The sequence below is a fragment of the Numida meleagris genome, chromosome Z, assembly GCF_002078875.1.
Source record: "Numida meleagris isolate 19003 breed g44 Domestic line chromosome Z, NumMel1.0, whole genome shotgun sequence".
Classification (NCBI taxonomy): Eukaryota; Metazoa; Chordata; class Aves; order Galliformes; family Numididae; genus Numida; species Numida meleagris.
Genome location: NC_034438.1, coordinates 65,986,092 through 66,005,001, shown reverse-complemented (window position 1 = coordinate 66,005,001; position 18,910 = coordinate 65,986,092). Strand labels below are relative to the sequence as shown.

The following is an 18,910-nucleotide window of genomic DNA, read 5'->3' as shown; positions in this document are numbered from 1 at the left end:
GTGGGGTCACATAGGGAGCAAAAGACACTGCAGAGAAAAACTCACCAGGACAGACAGAGAGCTACTCAGTCCCTAAAGAGCAGGTAGATAATTTAAATTCCGCTTATATTTAGAAAAAATAAGAAGCAGTTCTTCATTGCCAGATAATTTTTTAGAATTATTTTTCACAGCCTATATACATTCTGAAATTTTAAGTTAAGAGCACAAGTTGTTACCGAAAGTCTCAACAAAACAGAAGGCATCAAGCACATTATGTACGGTTTGTGTGTTTCCTAGAAGGCTCAAAGATCATGCCAGCTCTCCCGCAGCTAAGACAAGGGACAGCTCCCCTTGTGAAGACAGAAGCTATGGTGGGAATACACGCTACAGAAAATTTCCCCTTCCCGTCTTACCTCCAGGACCCATGTGAGCAGTGCCTTCACACCTTCCTCCTGGCGGTTATTCCAGCTAGCCTCACAATAAATCCTTTCATGCTAAGTTCCTTGAAAATCATTGGCATCTGAATATAAGGTCCTGCCAAAAAAAGGAAATAGCTTCATTTAAAAGAAGGGCCAGTGCATAGAAAGATGTTTTAGCCAGTAAAGGACACTGGACAACTATGTTGTTCCAGAGACGAATTCTATTATTTCTGAACAGAATTTCCAGGATAAAAAACCACAGGTTCAAGGACAGCGAGCAGCACAGGAGAACAAAGACCTGATCTATGTGAGGCTGGAACAGCCACCCAGCACTGCTGAAAACAACTTTGTTCAGATGCAAAAGGACCTGTGCTGAGGGGCTTTCTGCTTAATCCTCAATGTACTGTTTTGAAAGCTTGTTCGAAAGCCTGCCGAACCATCTCGCTAAGGCTCAAAAAAAATAAGGTTATATATAAAGAAAACACAAGAAAAGAAAGAAAAAAAAAACAATAACAAACAGGGAACAGGAAAAAAAGCATATTTTCTTCAGTAATAAAAATGCATGATAGCCTCCCCGCCTGAAGAGGCCCACATTTAAAGTGGTCTAGGAGTGTAAAGCCAGTCAGCTATCAAAGACAATAAAGTTCCTAAAGCCTCTAGTTTCTTCCAGAAAGTAGACGTGGAAAACTTAATGCTATTGAAAGTGAGCATTAATTTCGAACATATTTACCAGCAGTTGCATCAGTAACTGAAGTCTTGCATTTATGAAATGTGGGAAGAAAAACAATAAAAAAAAAAACAACCCAACCACACACAAACTAAAATGAAGCTGTTTCATCTAAAAACCTCTGAAAAATCTGTTCTCATGACTGTGTAAATGATACCATTCCACCACACCTACTTCCTTCTACTGATCTGTATCTTCTCAGAGCCCTGGGGAATGTCATTTCACCTAGCTTAGTCTCTCCTTCGTTTCTAAATACTTGTTCTCCATTTGACATGAGTGCATACTAAGAAAGATGTGTGTGTGTGTGTACGTGTAAGAAGTGTGGTCACACATCAGCTCGCCCAGAGTTCGTTATCTAAATGTACACAAACACATAGGCAACTGGCACACTGAAAAAAAAAAAACAGCAAAACCTTGATTGTCTGCCATTATGTTTTTCACTCTGCCATCACCAAATAGTAACTAAACTTAGAAACGCAAAAGGAGGCCCACACCTTTCTGAGGCACAGAGTCATTGTACTGAGAGATGGCTCCACAGACTGCAATCCTCCCATATTTCTTCATCTGGTTGATAGCAATACTGGCAAATTCTCCACCCACCTGCAAGAATCAGAGCACAGGCAGCATTAGAGAAAATCCACTGTCAAAACTGCTGGTTTGCCTCTCAGTGTTTATTCTTTCTGTTACTGACCAAGTCGATATACAATATAACTCACATTGTCAAAGAAACAGTCATAGCCATCAGGAGAGGCTTTACGCAGTGCTTCATCCAAGGACGTGACCGTCTTGTAATTAAAGGCTTCATCGAAGCCTAATTTTTTCAGGTAAGCAACCTTGTTATCTGAGCCAGCACAGCCCACCACTTTACAACCCTGCAAGGAAAGAAAGTAAGAGCATTTAGAAATGTTTTTTAACACAGGCTCACACTGTGAACACAAGAGCGCTGGGTGGAGGGCTCATTCTCAAAGTCAGGTAGGTGGCTGTGACTGTATGAGCTCCTGAGCTCCAAAGCCAGCCTTGCTATGTCTTTGGGAGCTTGTTCCATCTCAAGAACTCATTGAATGCATGTCTTCACCAACGTTTGCACTGCTGATCATTCATGGCCTTGTTCTTCAGTCTCCCAGAGTAGCCCTCCAATGTGCAAGTCTGAGCAGTTCAAGCCACTCACCCCTATTTTAGCAAGCTGCCCCACCACCGAGCCCACAGCACCAGCTGCAGCATTAACCAGCACTGTCTCTCCCGGCTTCATCTTGCAGACTTCAAACAGACCAAAATAAGCAGTGAGGCTGTGAAGAAAAAGAACAATGCTCAGTGTGGAATAAAAGAAATCAGACATGGAAGTGTGACTTGATCTCATTAAACTAAAATATCATCACAACTAGAACAAGGTTGAGATTTATTTATTCTTTAGGAAACACTATTTAAAAAAATCCAACTATACAATTTCTTAATTCAGCTAATGAGCCAGTCCTGAAAAATAAGACATGCTACTGGGAAGCAGGATGGTGTTGTACAGCTCCATCTTACATGAAAACAGCTTTCCTTGTGCTCACAAGCTGGAAGGCTAAGCAACATGATCAACTGGCTCTCAAGCCCAACAAGCTCCTCTTTAATTTCTTCTGGCTTTGTGCTTCAGGCTAAAGGATTGCTATTTCGCTGTACCTCTTGACAGCTGTGTGTTGTCATTTCAAGGGCAATTCTGGAAATGTGGTAATAGGTAAAAGCATACTAGTCCATATCCATAACTCAAGTATGAGCCCTTCCACTCAGGTTAATTTGGACCGGACTTGATTTTTTCCACCCCTTCCCAGATCCTCTTCTTGCCTTACCACATGGAAAGGCATGCTAACCTCCAAGGCAAATCTCCTCTGATCTAAAGAATGGGTTAAATTTCAGGCCCTTTGCAGGGTGAGGGCATCCTGAATTACAGCTTTACTTATTTATTTATTTAAAACCAGAGTGATCAGACAGCACAGAGGCAGAAAAAGATGAGGCAAAAGGATTTTCTGATCTTTCTGATCCTGCACAGCAATATCCAGAGGATAGGCTTCCTTCGGATCTTGATACTCACCCTGGCATACCAACTGTCCCAAGTGCTAGAGATTTGGGGAGTGATTCTGGCCAACTTGAAGGAAGGAGTTTCAGGTCTTTTCCATCAGAGATGAAATGAGTTCTCCAGCCTCTATTAGCCACAACAAAGGCCCCTACTGCAAAAGCTGGATTCTTGCTTTCCACAATCCTGCTCAAAGGAAGAAAAAAAGAAGAAAAAAAAAGAATATCTTATGAGAAATAAATCTTTACTGGCTCTTTCATCTTTTATTCCTATTATCCTTTGATGCAGGAGAAAAAAAAGTACTTCATGTCAGGATATTTAGCCCATACCCTGTTGATGCTTTGCTTAAAACGGTTACTATCTCTTATCACCACGGGAAAGCTGGGTGAGATGATGCTAGACTTAGCCCGACCCATGAAAAAACTGACATTCCTATATAGATGCCATTGCTTTTTTTGTTTGTTTGCTTTACCAGTATCAGTCTGCTATGAATTCAGACGAGGCTTCTATGTGCTCCAAGGCATGAAAGAGGACAATGGGATTGAAAGGATGAAAAAGTATGAAACTGAGTACAAATATTAAAGGCCATTCCTTTCTCAGAAAACCTGCACCTAATTTAAAAGTTGAAGATCTTGGAGATGGAGCCGCTTGGGATAACAAAACGCTCCTTAAGGAAGGCAGTATCTAATAACAGAGAGAAGTTCATACTTGGGGTATCTCTATGCCAAATGAAAATTCTGTTTTCTTAGCCCAATGTGAAAATTATCCTGGGAAAAAAATGAGTAAGTATCCTTGAAATATTGAAAATAGATTGTTTTTTGTTCAGCTGACTTCATTTTTAATTTATTCTATCCCCCAGTGTTCTTCCAGAGAAACACAAGAATCAGAGCCACAGGTGTTCTTGCACAGCAAATTAGAGGCAGCGCAGCAGGAGCAAGCTGACGAAGGGAAACGTCTATGTAGCTAAATTGTTACCACAACAATATATATATCAGATAGCTCATATAGCATTTGGCATTTTAGGTTACACTGAAACAGTCACAGCTGGAAACAGACATCCTGCACAGTTTTAGGTATGCAATTACTGCATATCAGATTTTAAAACATGAAGATAACACTTGGAGCCACGTTTAATGGTTGGCCCTTCGTGCTGCTCCTCGTAACTCTATCTCCAGAAATAACAGAGTTTGTCGGCCTAGATGCTCTCCAAGCAGGCAGAACAAAACAAAACAAAACAACAAAACAAAATAAAAATAAACCACACAGCAGTATTCCAATCTATTGTATATAAGAAAAAAAGGAATTCAGCTTCAGCAGTATGTAGACTCATGTCAAGAAAGCACAACACAGGCTGTAAATGTCAATACATTCCTTTGACATCTGCCACATGGATGGATAAGATGAACAGAAGGTCTTACCTGGCAACCTGTGTGCCTATCATTACATCCCCTTCCTTCATGTCCCTTTTACTGTAAGGTCTGTAAACACAGGCAGAGAGACAGCTTACTACAAGAAATTTTCAGTGATCTTCCAGACACTATAAAGTAGTCTGACCCAGAAACAGTAAAATGAATGATTTTGAACAGACCGCAAATAATTTGTCATTGTAATGACATAACTGGATATTTTCCATAGGCAGTTAATGAAGCACCCCATCAACATGAGCTGAAGCGTAAGGAATAGGACAGCACTAGTCTTCACTGCAAGGTCCACCACTACAAGAAAGCTGAGACTCCAAAGAATTCCCCCTGAGATAGGATCTAACGGACTTCTTCATAGCTCTGGGCAAATTCCCAGCCTCTCTGTACTTGAACTACTGTCTTTTAACACAGACATATTCGTAATTTCCTATTTAGAATACTTGAGAAGATAAGCAAAGCAGGTTCTGCAGCAGGGCTGCAGTCCACCTTTGGACTCACGGTATTCCAGTGCAAAAGTCACCACAAGGGACAACAGCAGAGTTCAGGAAAACTCCAGGTCTGCAGTGTAACTATCTTAACTATCCTAATGTCCAGCTGAATCTGATATGTTACTCTCCTAATTTACACATGTTTTATACAAAGCAGACAAGCATACTGGGACTGTGGCAATGAGGGATGTTCCCAGTACACATTTACCAAGGTTTGAGAACACAAGTGAGTTAACATACCTCATGTAAGGATCAACACTAAGAAACACGGATTCAAGCAGCAGTTCTGCAACAAAAGACAAAGCAAACTCCTGGGTAACAGCAGTAAAGCATAGGTTCCACAAGTCAATCTTTTTTTCTTTTTAAAAAAGAAAAAAAAAAGAAAAAAATGATTGGAACTCCCAATAGTTCAAAAAGCCCTGTTGGCATCCTATATGGATAAACTACCAGAAACAACTGTGACATTTGGTAGCTTTGTCTGGATTTAGCACAGTGCTCTTATAAAAAACACTTCTGGAAGAATTTCTGGAAGGCTAGCTTCTCTTCAGTCCTTTTGGTCTTTATCTGGCTTCTCTCCTTGTAGAAGATTCTACAGGCCAGATCTCCTAAGTGAAGCGCTTCTCTTTCACCTGTGTAGGTCCTCCCAGGATTCATCCAGCAGAGGGTGATAAGAGACTTTGGTGAATGTCATATGCAGCCATCACCTTGCTCCCTCAAACAGAAAGAACACGTTCTCTACATAGCTTAGTCTGCATTAGCTGCCCACCTCCATCTCATAATGTTTTTTTATTGCCTCTGCAGCAACCTAACAAATAGAAGCTAGCAATGTATTTAGACAAACATTTTTCCATTGCTCAGAGTGAGCAGAAGGAACAGTCAAGGCTGTGTAGCATCACAAGGAAGGCTGTGTCTTAACTAACTCTGTGTTCTTAAATAAGTTAAAGTATTATGGATGGATGGATGCTATAGAGCCACACATGCCATAAAAATGCTTAAAAGTACAATTAAGAAGAAATCAGCCTCCAAACCATTAAACTGTAAACCTAACTAGTACTATTATCACTTTAATGAGGTTTCTTTGGCATACCTTCTAAACTGGAGTCAATTTGGTGAAGGATAAACAGTGGGATGATGATCAAGACAGCATGGTGCAGGTGTCCATGTGAAACCAAAAACCTAAGTTCATTCATTTATCAGTATCTCTGGGGTTAACCACTTATATTACTCACAAACTCACAAGTAAAATCTATGCATTTATTTTTCCTCTTTTTATTCCCTCTCAATAGCAGGGCAAACACCACAGATAAGAACAGCCCAGAAAAAAAAAAATTTTCAACACAAGCAGAAGTCTTTCCATTTCTTTAAGTGAAAGACAAGCTCTCATCAACTCCTGCTCTAACAACACCCAAAGAGGGGCTCACTCACTCCCTCCTCAGTCACTCTGTTGTCCCCCATGTCTATCCTTCAGCACATTCCCTCCCACTATGAAAAAAATAACACAGAAAAACAGAGGTTACCATCTTCTCCAGCTTCCACCAAAGGATTTTGTAAGACAAAGTAGATGACAACTTTACAACAGTAAAGTGTGTCTGCATTTTACTAGAAGTACCTCATTTGCTGCAGCCACAGTTCCTTTCCCTCTCCCTACGTTACATTAATTGTTTTCTTACAGCAGTTGGTTTTGAGGGCATATCACTTCACTGATTTTCTCCAGCATGCTTTATTTGCCAACACAGCTGAAAACCATGGCATCACTGCCACATGATTGACTGCCGTGGGACTTTGAAAGGCATGCCAGAACTGCTTGAAGGCTAAACACAGTTTAGTGTATCCAGTGTGTATTGTCAGACATCCTTAAACACACTAAACTTGCCAGCCACATCCTTGAGCAATTGCCCCGCTCTGCCAGTTTGCCATAAGCCCTGCCAAGCCTTTTACAAAATCTGAGCGTGAGAAACACATGGACAGACCTACAAACGCACAGGCATTCATCAGCAGTAAGACAGCTGCCAGGCAACAAGTGATAGCACTCCACTTACCTCCATCCTTTAGGTTTGCCAGCACCACCTGTTTCATTTCAAAATCGCTGTTTTTGGGGAAACCCTCAAAATGCTTCTTCAGTACCCACTCCTTGGCAGTCACCATCCTGCACAACAAACAGCACAAAGAGAAGCCAAATGGTGCTAAGATGCTAGCAGAGGCTGCCTGGGGCTACAGGGGAGCGCAAAACCCAGCACCTTGACCTCCTGATGACAACATCACCTGAAGCCACTGATCTCTGACACGCAATCACGGCCGAGGCTAGGTGGGTGGGAGGTCAGCCCTGCCAGGACACGCGTATCCCGCAGCAAAGACACTTGGGGTGGGGGGAGGGGTAAATCTAGTGGTTTGAGGAAAACGAGAAGTTTAACATAAGATTTAGCGAAAGTAAGAAAAGTCTTTTCCCAGTCAGTAACAACCCTGTCAGTGGAAAAGAAAAAGTAACCGCAGTTGCCAAGCTCCAGGCTAGAACTTGGCAGCGCGTTGTCGCTAGCGTTTTCCAAACAACGCACAAACGACCGGCTTTCGTGTGTTTTCCCCTCGTAGCCGCATTCTCAATCCTCTAAGTGAGCGGGGAGAAAGAAGCTCATACTTAGAACGCGCGGGGATGGAAAGCTCTGTCCTCTGCAGTCGAAACCGGGTCACACGCTTCCGCCACCGATCCGGCCGGTGCCTGGGCTCCCAGAGTCACAGCACACGTCCTAAAAGACGAAGACAAGGGTTCTTGGCAGCTTTTATGGCCAGCGCAGGCACCGCCCTTATTGCATTTGCTGCGGAGCAAGCGCAAAGTTCAGCTGCAGCGATCAGCCCTGCCCTCTAAGCTCCGGGCTGCCCGCACCACCAACCCGCACCGGGGCTGTCCCCCACCCCGTGCAGCCTCCCGCACCCCAGAGGATGTGAGCTCTGCCCTTGCCGTGCTGCCGTGTTCGTGTGGGGCTGGGAGGCTCTGCCCCTGCTGGGAAACACCAACGTCGTGACTGCGTGCCTTCCAAAAAGCTCACCTGTCAAAGCATGCTGTATTAACGAGCGAGCAGCCAAAGCTAGCATTCTTTGAATCAGAACAAAGGTCAGGGAAAACTTATCAGCAGCAATTACAATTACACTTGGCCTACTTCTTCTTATCATTATTATTTTGCTTTTAAAGCAGCTGGCACTCCCTGATTTCTTTCTAGCCATCGCTGCACTCACTGCATAGCAGTGCTGCTTGCTTGTGTTGGAAATCTCCAAATAATTTATCAGGACTGCATCTCTGATCAAAGCAGATTTTATTTGCAGTTGCAGTTGTGGGTGTCCTGCAAGCAGGAGCCCTGCAGAAAGCAGTGTTCCATCTTTTATGCCCTATTACCCAATGCTTATCTTTTCCTCCCCAGGTTCCTCATTGGCTGAGTACTTCAGGTTCACAGTCTTCCCGACGTTCAACTAAACATACAGATACTGGTTGAACATAAATTGTTGCTAGCTAAGCATGTATATTGCTAATTAATTAACTTCTAACACTTGCTTACTCAGCACTCGGTCATTATTTCTGGACACCTGCTCATCCTTGGAGAGAAATAAGTGTGGAAGGAGGATAGAGGGGGGCATCCTGATGCTGCCTGTTGTATCCCAGCCTACTCACAGAGTGAGGCAGTTCTACCTTGTGTGGAGGCCTTGGCTTCTTTGATGTTTGACAAGTCTGCTTTTCTTTTGCTGAGGGTCTCTTATCCAAACAGAATAGCCTTACAGCATGCTTTCCAGTCCATAACACTATTCCCATACTATTCACAACTATTACAATTTTACAAGTGAGAATTAATCACATAATTCAACAACTATATTTCTAAAATATGTTACTGAAATATGTGGTATTTCTACTTTTTCAAACTAGCTGTTTCTAAGGGCAAGTTACAAAATACATTGTGCTCTACTTCTTTAGATCAATTCTCCTTTTTCAATATCTAATGCAGAAACAACATTCAATTCCTACACTTGTGCAACTCAAACAATTTTTCAACAACACAGTAAACTCTGTAAAAGGGCTTACAGGAGGACAAGTCGAGTTCACATTAAAAGAAAGCTGACCTCACTCTTCTATTCACAAGTACCATGGTGTGCTTTTCCTAGCAGTATGGCCTGCATTCAGGCACAACAGGGGATTAGGATGTTGGTTTGGTTGGTGGCTGCTTGTAGGTGCAGAGCTCACAGTGATTCAGAAATGCTTTGTCTCCCCACCCGATGCCGATGCCACCTCCATGAGTCAGTAACGACTTAATTCTCAGCTTTTTGTCTCTTATTGGTGTGCCTCAAGATTGCAGCCCTCTTCTTTATCTTCCCATCATTATCTCTCAATACCTTGTTTCTTCAGTTTAGGTACAGTACTGGAATAGGCTGTCCTGTTTCACCCTGTCCTTTGTTTCCCATTTCTGGTGCTCTTTGTTTTCCCACCCTGAACTGCATAAATTTATGCAATAATCTTGATGATTTCGCAGAATCACAGAATCATCAAGGTTGGAAAGATCCTCTAAGATAAGACCTCTAGGATCTTCAAGTCTAACCATCAACCCATCACCACAATGCCCACTAAACCATGTTCCTCAGTGCCACATGCACACATTTCTTGAACACCTTGAGGGATGGTCACATGACCACTTTTCTGGGAAGCCTGTTCCAATGCATAAACACTCTTTCTGAGAAGATATTTTTCCTAATATCCAACCAGAATCTCCCCTGGTGCAACTTGAGGCTTGACAATTACTTGTCATCCTACAACTGTTACCCAGGAGAAGAGGTTGACCCACACTTCACTACCACCTCTGCCCCTCTGCTGTCATCTGTCACAAGGCAACAAAATGTAATGGGATTTAGGTGGGAAGGTTCAACTTCTACGGCCATCTCACCAACATCCACCTCTGATGTTGTGGGCCAACATCATAAAATAGGAGGTATTATTTTCAGAGCAGCTCTCGTGGACTAGGCATGTGGTAGCCGCTATCTATTTCAGTCTTAATACCAGTAACCGTTGCATACTGTGAAAATTCTCTTTTGCCAGTGAGTTCCAATAATAAACTAATTCTCTGCACTTTCTGTATAGCATGCTTCACAGATCGTTGTAATAATTTCTGCAAAGCAGCAGCTGTGCTTAAAGTTTGAAAAAAGAGAGTCCATGAAAACTACAAAAAGAATCTTTAATTCATTTCTAACAAGCCTCAGAAAAAAAAATATGCATTTTTGCCTGATATTCTTGAAAAGGAGCTTTTTAAGCTTTTAGTGAAATTGAAATCCAAGATTACATTTATTCCGATATCCTTCAAACTCTCTTTGTCCTCTGGTCTGGCCCAACAAGTTATCAGAGAATAAAGCTTTACATTAAACTTTATCAACTTTTTTCCTAAAATCAGATAGCGAAAAGAATGGATTGGAAAATCTCACCTTGTGCAATAACCATCTACATAAGAAAACAAAGATCCAGCCTGAGTGCAGATACTGCAGATGGTGCATGCTGTAGAAGAGCTGCAGGCAAAGTACTGTCAAAAACAAAAATCAGAATGCAGAAGGAGATTCATAGTTCAGTGGAAAATGGGGGAAGAAAATACAGAACAGCTGTAAACTAGGATCCCTTTGTAGTTGCTAGCAACTACAAAGGAAGGCCAGAAATAAAAGAACAGATGAGACAGTGTTTGACTGGAGGCTGAAGAGCTGGTGGTGATGTCTGAAATAAATCTGGGAATCTTCATATTGAAGTAGAGAGTAGTAAAGCTCTCCCGGAAGCTAAGTCAAAAAGTAAAGTAAAGCTACAGTAAAGCTATCAAATTTTCTTAAGTAACCTCAAATAATATTTGCATCTTAAATGTTACAGTATGGTTTTCTAGCCTGAGTTTGTCCATGTCTAACCTTGGGTACCAAGTTTTTTACAAGCCTGTCAGTAACAAGTTCAGTGCAAATTTGGGGTTAAGCTAACAGTCTTGCTGCAGTCACAACTAATTTGCAGACATGGCTGTGGTAGTTAATTCCTTTTATTTCCACTTTTAAGCAGGAATAGCTATGCTACTGCCTTAGTTTCAGCTGAGACGGAATTCTTCTCTTTAGAGTGTCTGGTATGATGCTATGTTTTGGTTCTAGCAGAAGAACAATGTTGATTACACACGGATGTTTCTAGTTGCCTCCTAAGCAGTGTGGTACAGAGCCAAGACCATTTGCAGCAAAGGGCGCTAGGAGCTGGGAGGGAACAGAATTGGGACAGCTGATTTAAACTGGCCAGAGAGATATTCTATACTATACCACATGACATCAAGCAGCAGGGGGTGGGAGTTTATCTGGCTCTCTTCAGCTGCCCAGAGGTAAGCTGGCCATTGGTGGAGGGCTGGTGAGCAATTCCTTGTGCATCACTTGTTATGTATATATATATATGTTGTTATCCTTTTCTCTATCTTAGCAAACCACTCTATTCCAATCCATGAGTTCTTCTTTGTGGGTTTTTTTTTGGTTCTCTCCCCCATCCCACTGGGAAGCGGGGGAGCAGGTGAATGATGCTGTGGTGATGAGTCCCTGCCAGGTTAAATCACAGCAGCTACACTGCAAGACAAGGATATGTTTAAAAGCTGAGTAGAATATCTCCCTTGGAAATACTTTGTAGGTTGATGCTGAAAAGAAAACACCAAATCACCCCAACAGCAAAATTGCTCAGAAAGCAAGATCTGATCCAGTCCCCTTTTCCAGATCCAATTTAGGCATTTTCTGCAGCATTTCAAAGGCAACAATATAAAAAGCTTCCTAAATATTTGAATATGTATTTCTCCTCAGAAGGACTTACTGGCAGTAAATTCTTGCAAGTAGAGACTGTTGAGTCAGTCACATATCAGAAGTTACCTCAGGATACCCTACACATTACAGGACTTCCAATCACCTGGAATTGAACATAGCCTGATGTTGTAAGTGCCAACAAGTCACAGCAAATCTTGCCTGTTCTTTTTCTCTGGCTTAGGTACTACAGTGCTTTCTTTGAAAATACGTTTGGTTTTTTTTCTATGGTAAAAAAAGGTAAAGGCAAACCACTCCCATGTTACATTTGGCAGACACACAGCACAGCAGTTATCTGAGCAAGCATGACGCTGCATTATAAAACAATAAAGCTGTAGCTTCACTTCTTCATGCAAAGCTATTGAACCTCAGAAGAAGCTAAAAGATTGGAGGTGAAAAGTCATTGCACTGTAAAAAGACAACGTCACATGCACTTTGTTGTCATTTTGAGAGGTTCATCTGCTCTGCTGAAGAAGCTTGTGCAGGAATGGGCAAAGGGAAACTAAAACTTACAGAGAAACACATCAGCTGCCCTTCACTTCTCAGAAATCAAACATAAAATTAAAACCTTAAGAACTGTTTCTGTTAAGAAATAATAATTTAAAGCCCACAGATTAGAATCAAGCTTCGACAATGAAGAGCTATGCCAAAGTTTCTTGAAGGACACGATGTGATTTCTTGGTACTCACAAGACACTCCAGAGCGTCTTTTAATCAGATTTTCTACTCTTGTTGCTTAAAAATTGAAACAGCCCAAGCACATGCTGCAGCATCATGAATTGCAAAATTTCATCAGAGCTGTTGAGACATATTGCAGCACAAGTCCATCAATGGTTTCGCTTCCTTCAATTGCAGGAACATGTCTGTTACTGCCTCACAAAGAAATATTTCCTTTGCTTTATTCTACAGTTGTCAAAACAAACTTTTTTTTTTTTTTAAAGTTACATGAAGCTTAGTTTTCAACACAATTCCACTTAATTTAAACCCCAAACTTGACTACATCAAGCAAGGTACTCTGTTTCAGAGGAAAGAGAGGCTGGCATCTGATGTTGGAAAATTACCACAAGAAATTCAGGACTTACTAAGCCTGGCAGGTGGCTGTTCCTCCTCTCATTTCTATTGCTCATTATCTTGTTCTACAAAGAATAAGCACCCCAGTCCGCAGTAGAGCGGTAATGAGACAACTCTGTCCCTTTCTGCTATAGAGTTTTAAGTACACATAAGGGCATTTATGCACATATATATGCGCCTGCAACTCCTCTGAGATCACCTCCTGAATTTATGAAATATTATAACTGCACATTCATCACTGAATAAGTTCTTGTTCAGGATATAAGTTCTTGTTCAGGAATAAGTTCACCCTCAAGAAGAAAACCCACTATTCCGGGCTACATATGGTACCTGTGACACATCTGCTTTTTCCAGCTCTGCATACTAGAACAATCAATTTTCATTGTAAAATGTGCATTAAGAAGACTGAAATAGATAAATGGAAAGAGAAAAGGAAAAAATAAAGCAGGGGTTATAAATGAGATTCTAAGGAATTAGTGGAACCTGTGAAAGTACAGAACAGTGACCAGTATCTGTTGTATCATTATTTACTGCACATAACTTTGGACGGCAGACAGCACCTGACAAAAAAGGTTCACCCACTCCCTCAGTACATACAGAGAAGTGCAGTGCAGTAGCTTATTATGGTATTCTAAAGAGCGAAAATGGGTGCATTCATGGTGTCGTGGTTTAACCCTGGCAGGCAGTTCTGCATCACACAGCCAATCACTTACTCTTCCAGGTGAGACGAAGAGAGTGGGAAAAGTAAAGGGACAAGATCTCTTGGGTTGAGATCGAGACTATTTGCTAGGTAAAGCAAAGTCTGCATACACACACAAAGCAAACCAAGGAGCTCTGAGTAACCTGTAGTACAAAAAGTCCCAGGAAATTGAACCGCTGCCTTCACTAGTGGATCTCAGATGCTCACGATTGGTGCAAGACAATCTATACCTGCTTTAGACTGAGAATATTTTTTTCTTTTTTTTTTCATTAAGAATATCGAACCATATCAACCTATATAGAAACAGCAAAGAATCAGAGATAAACAAGTCATTGATGCAATCTCTTACAATATCCTAATAAACAAATGGTAAGATAAATTGGTGCAAAAATGAGCTAATGTAGAGAACCAGCTGGACTGCCATATCTGAAGCACTAAGCTCAGCGGTACAAAGTCAAAAGATCCCTTACAGAGACAGCAGTGTGCCCAGGTGGCCAAGAAGACCAATGGTATCCTGGCTTGTATCAGAAATAGTGTAGCCAGCAGGAGCAGGGAGGTGATTATCCCTCTGTACTCAGGCACCGGTGAGGTTGCACCTTGAGTACTGTGTTCAGTTTTGGGCCCCTCACTACCAGAAAAACATCAAGGCCCTAGAGCTTGTTCAGAGAAGGGCATCAAAGCTGTGAAGGGTCTGGAGCACAAGTCTTACAAGGAGCGGCTGAGGGAACTAGGATTATTCAGTTTGAAAAAGAGGAGGCTCAGGGGAGATCTTACCTCCCTCTACAACTCCCTGAAAGGAGGTTGTAGCAATGTGAGGGTTGGTCTCTCCTCCCAAGTAACAATGATAGGATGAGAGGGAATGGCTTCAAGTTGTGCCAGAGGAGGTTCTTGTTGGATATTAGGAAAAACGTCTTCCCAGAAAGAGTGTTTATGCATTGGAACATGCTGCCCGGGAAGCTGGTGGTATCACTGTCCCTCAAGGCATTCAAGAAATGCATGCATATGGAACTGAGGAACATGGTTTAGTGGGCCTGGTGGGGATGGGTTGATGATAGGAGGTGGTGGTCTTAGAGGACTCTTCCAACCTTAATGATTCTATGATTCTATATTGGCAGCAATGATGTTTGATGTCTTTATTAATGATCTGGATGGTAGAATACAGTACGCCATGAGGCAGTCTGCCTACTTAACCACTTTGGGAGGAATGGTCAACATGTCTGAGAACAGGCATGCTACTCTGAAGGAACTTAAGAGGCTGGAAGAATAGGTTAACTAGAACTGCAAGAAGTTTGAGACACATGAAGCTTGAAGACACTCTTGCAAGTTATATAGAAACTTGCAGATGAGATGCCCTGGATCACAAGTTTGCAAATTCCTTTCCACTTGGTCTGTGCACTCTCACCAAATAAGATTTTAGTTACAAATGTCAATAGACAACTTGAATTCATGAACTTTGCACTTACTGTGTAGGCCTAATAGGTCACATACAAGGGGGAACACATATTATGTGGACCAGGAAGTCTGTAACCTCCGAGTACTTTAGCCAGTGAGGAAAGGAGGAGTGATAACACGTTGGGAAGAAGGATGAAGGGAAAGCTGTGACTTCCGAAAGGTTGAGAGACCCTACAGGGATATATCCCAGTGGACTCTCCTTTAATTCAAATAAAGAAAGCTAAAGACTCTCCTCTGTCTCATTGGGGGATAAAGATAATTGAAAAAGCCTACTGGAGCAGAAATTTTCCCAGCAGTTCAACGATTATTGCAAGGTCTACGTCTGGGACAGAGTAACCCCACAGAGCAATACAGGTCAGACACTGGCTGGCTGGAGAACAAAATGACCATGAGGGTGTTCTTGCAGCAAAGAAGGCTTACCACATTCTGGGATGTGTTTGGAGCTGTGAAGCCAGCAGAGGACAACCCAGGCCCAACACCCTGAATTTAAACTCATTTACATTTGGAGCACTAAGCTCAGCTTTCAGCTCCCCACTGCAAGAAAGTTCCTAACATACTCCAGCAAGTCCAGTGCAGGATCATGTGGAAACATAACTGATCAGGAAAAACTTGAAAAGCGGTTTTGTTTTGCCTCCAGAAACAAAAGCTACTGGAGTGTGGGATTTGCACATAAGGGATTAGAAAATGCAGGTCTCCACTTACCTCAGCTTTGGAGATGGAGATCCACAAGATCTGCATGAAAAGCTGACAAAGGAGGGTGTCTTGTGGTGGGAGGACGCTGCTGTTTTGGTTGCAGAAATAAGCAGATAATGGTTTCAGCATAGAATCTTGAAGGGTGTGGTGTCCAGAATGAGAACGCTTCATTATCTGTGAAATTAATATTAAAGTTAATTCTTTGTAAATATGAATATGAGCTCTAAGAAGAACCTGACTGTAATACTCAACTCTCCACTCAAGTAATAATGAGGTTAGGATATAAAGGAAAGTTTTTTAGGGAGGCATAGGGGCTGGAAAGCGGGGGAGGGGGGGGAAGAGAAGAGAGACTAAAGGAGAGAAGCAAGAAGAGAGACAGAAGAGATGGGAAACTGTGCTCCTCTTCTTCCACCTCAACAGAGATACCTTCCTGGTAAGCACTGCACCCTCACCTTTCGGTTAAGAACTCACAGGATAGCATTTATTTCGCTAACAGTTATCATATATTTGCACTATTGCAGATACTGTATTAATCAATGGCAGTCCTGTACCTGTTGTATCTGTCAGTTCAGTAAATCATCTATTTTTTAAAATGTTTGTGAAACTATTCCAGTGAAAGTCCTTGGGGGTGCTCTGGCAGACAAAGGCAAAATACTCAGTGCCACAAGGGGAGGTTTACAGATTTCCACAGCTGCTTACTAATGTGAGTATAGAGAAAATGGAAACCAACACATCTGAGGGGAGTGCATAGCAGTGGAGTAAGTTTGCAAAACAGGAATTTCTAATGAGATACCGAAAGTTTTGTTTGTTATCCCTCAAACCACGAAGTGACCAGATATTGGAACAGGTAGCCTGAAGAGACTGTGGAATCTCTGTCTTCTGAACATGAAAGGCTTGTGAGCAATTTGACTTGTCTGATTTGGTTTTGACCTTGTGTTCAGGCTAAAGGACTTCCAGAAATCTGTATCAACGTAAATTATTCTATAACTATGATATAATGGATACTTATACTCACAACTCATAATTAGCTCCCTGTATAACAAAATATGCTTGCTTGGTACAAGCTACTGCAAACATTAACACACAGTGAACTAAAATCAATGTTAGGAGCAAGGAAAGTTGTGACTTCATATTTATTTTTATTGTTTTTACTTATTACAAGTTTCAATATGACACTCTTCAAATCAGCTGAAGAAACAGAAAAACCCCATGGGAAATTTACTCTAGCGGTACGCACTCTAATTTCTTTCATCAGAACCAAGTCCTGAGAAAGAAAAAGAAACAATTATCTCTTCTAAACAATCAACAGCATTATAGTATGTTTTTCAGAGAAACCTCAAGCCCTTAAAATTACAACTTTGTCTGCCCAAAAGGCTTTGTTCCATCGCACAAGAAAAGGTGTTGTAGTACCAAAATAGAACATTTTCTTCTCTGTATCCACTGTAACATGCCTTCAATTCTTACGAGATTTGGCATCTTCCAGTGAAAAATGGAAAAGAAAAAACCAAGAATATCTTTCTGAATTTACTGTATCATTAACTTGTGCTTTATTATCATGCATTTATTAAAATCAACTCCCTTCTCAATCCCTAAAATACTTCTTTCATAAAGCAATGGAGGTATGTTATATGTTTACCTTGGCAGAATATCTACTTGTGAATTCAGAGTTAGTATCTGATATGTATTTTGTATAATGCACATTACAGTATAACAAAACAAAAAATGTGCCAAAATAAACAGCTTCTTTTCCTTCCTCAAACAACATACTACTTTCATTTCAGCATGCTAACTAGACGTTAAGTAGCTGCAACATTTTCTCCTTAAGACAGAGCACTGTCATTAAAAGACTACATTTTATCAGGCACCAAATAAAGTACCCAAACTTTCAGGGCATATGAGATTATAAAGCTATTACATAAACACTTAAGCAAGGATGAAATTATCCCTCCTGCACGTGTCACGTGCAAATAGAGAATATACTTTATGTTTATGGAGGGAAGCTTCGCATACTGTTGTTTGAAAAGTGGATTTGTCAGCTGGTGTGCAATAAGTCACTCACCACACACACAGGAGAGAAACCGCTTATTTATTTCAGGATTGCACACATTGCACACATTATCCACACAATATTTATACACAAAAGTTACAAAACTAGTAGTTTTACAGTCTGTCTGTCCTCCTCATGATGATTTATTAGTGATTTTTATACAGTTTTAACATTGCTGACTCTATGCATGCTCAGGGAAATAGTCTTTACTTGGGCAGGGGTCCTTCTGACGCGTGGATATGATTTTTAGTATTGTAATAAAGGTAGTTTAGCTAAGGATTCACGGACCTTGGATTTTCTTGCCAAGTTGGCCATCTCCCCAAAATATCCTACTGTTTCTGGGAAGTCCCTGGTTAAGGATAGAAAGTACTTATTTTTCTGATACCTAATGCAACCATAGCTCAGCTTGTTTGGAATGAGCCTTCAACAATACCAGAAACAGTTGTTCCTTATTTCCATTTTTTTTCCCCCTCTCGATAGGATTTTCAAATTGCCAAATAAAAGCAGCAGTATTTAGTGTGACAGCACAGTCACACTGTCAGGCAGATTTTTCCTGATACTTCAGAATACTTTTTCTCAGTATGGTGATCAGACATCATCAGCTGACAGGGCATTGTTAAGTGCTCCCAGATTACAGAACTACCAGAAACATCGCTGTCACAATAACATCTTAAACATACATAGCAATCAAGCTAATCTATTTCCTGAATTGAGCAGATATACAAACAGGTTTCCCTTTAATATAGACCCGTAATTCTGGTTATTTCAAACGTTATGAATAAGTCATCCAGTAAACTCAGTTGACAGCAGCTCCCTAGACCTCAATGGTAACACTGAAGCCGAGGTACCAAGGGAATACAGACAGTCCATCTGCTACACATCGGTCCATTTTTACAGCGTAGCAGCAGCTTCAAGGAAATGCCTGAACCTAAAGAACGCAGCCTCAGCCAGACACCAAAACTCCCAAACACACCCACGCCCGAACTCACGGGCGGAGATCCGCCATTTTTGTACTTTCCCGCCCAGATCTGAGAGGACCCCGCTG

General features: G+C 41.4%; 1 protein-coding gene across 4 annotated transcripts; it reads right to left on the bottom strand.

Moving 5' to 3' along the window:
• PTGR1 (prostaglandin reductase 1) lies at positions 458-18,876 on the bottom strand (the record flags this gene model as incomplete). 4 transcript variants are annotated; one of them, XM_021381152.1, is given in 11 exon segments in its annotated part: positions 458-513; positions 1,620-1,725; positions 1,842-1,997; positions 2,294-2,411; positions 3,197-3,364; positions 4,597-4,656; positions 5,328-5,373; positions 7,127-7,233; positions 7,720-7,828; positions 15,828-15,992; positions 18,855-18,876. In XM_021381152.1, coding segments are annotated over 8 exon segments (816 nt in total), but the record flags the coding sequence as incomplete, so codon positions are not given.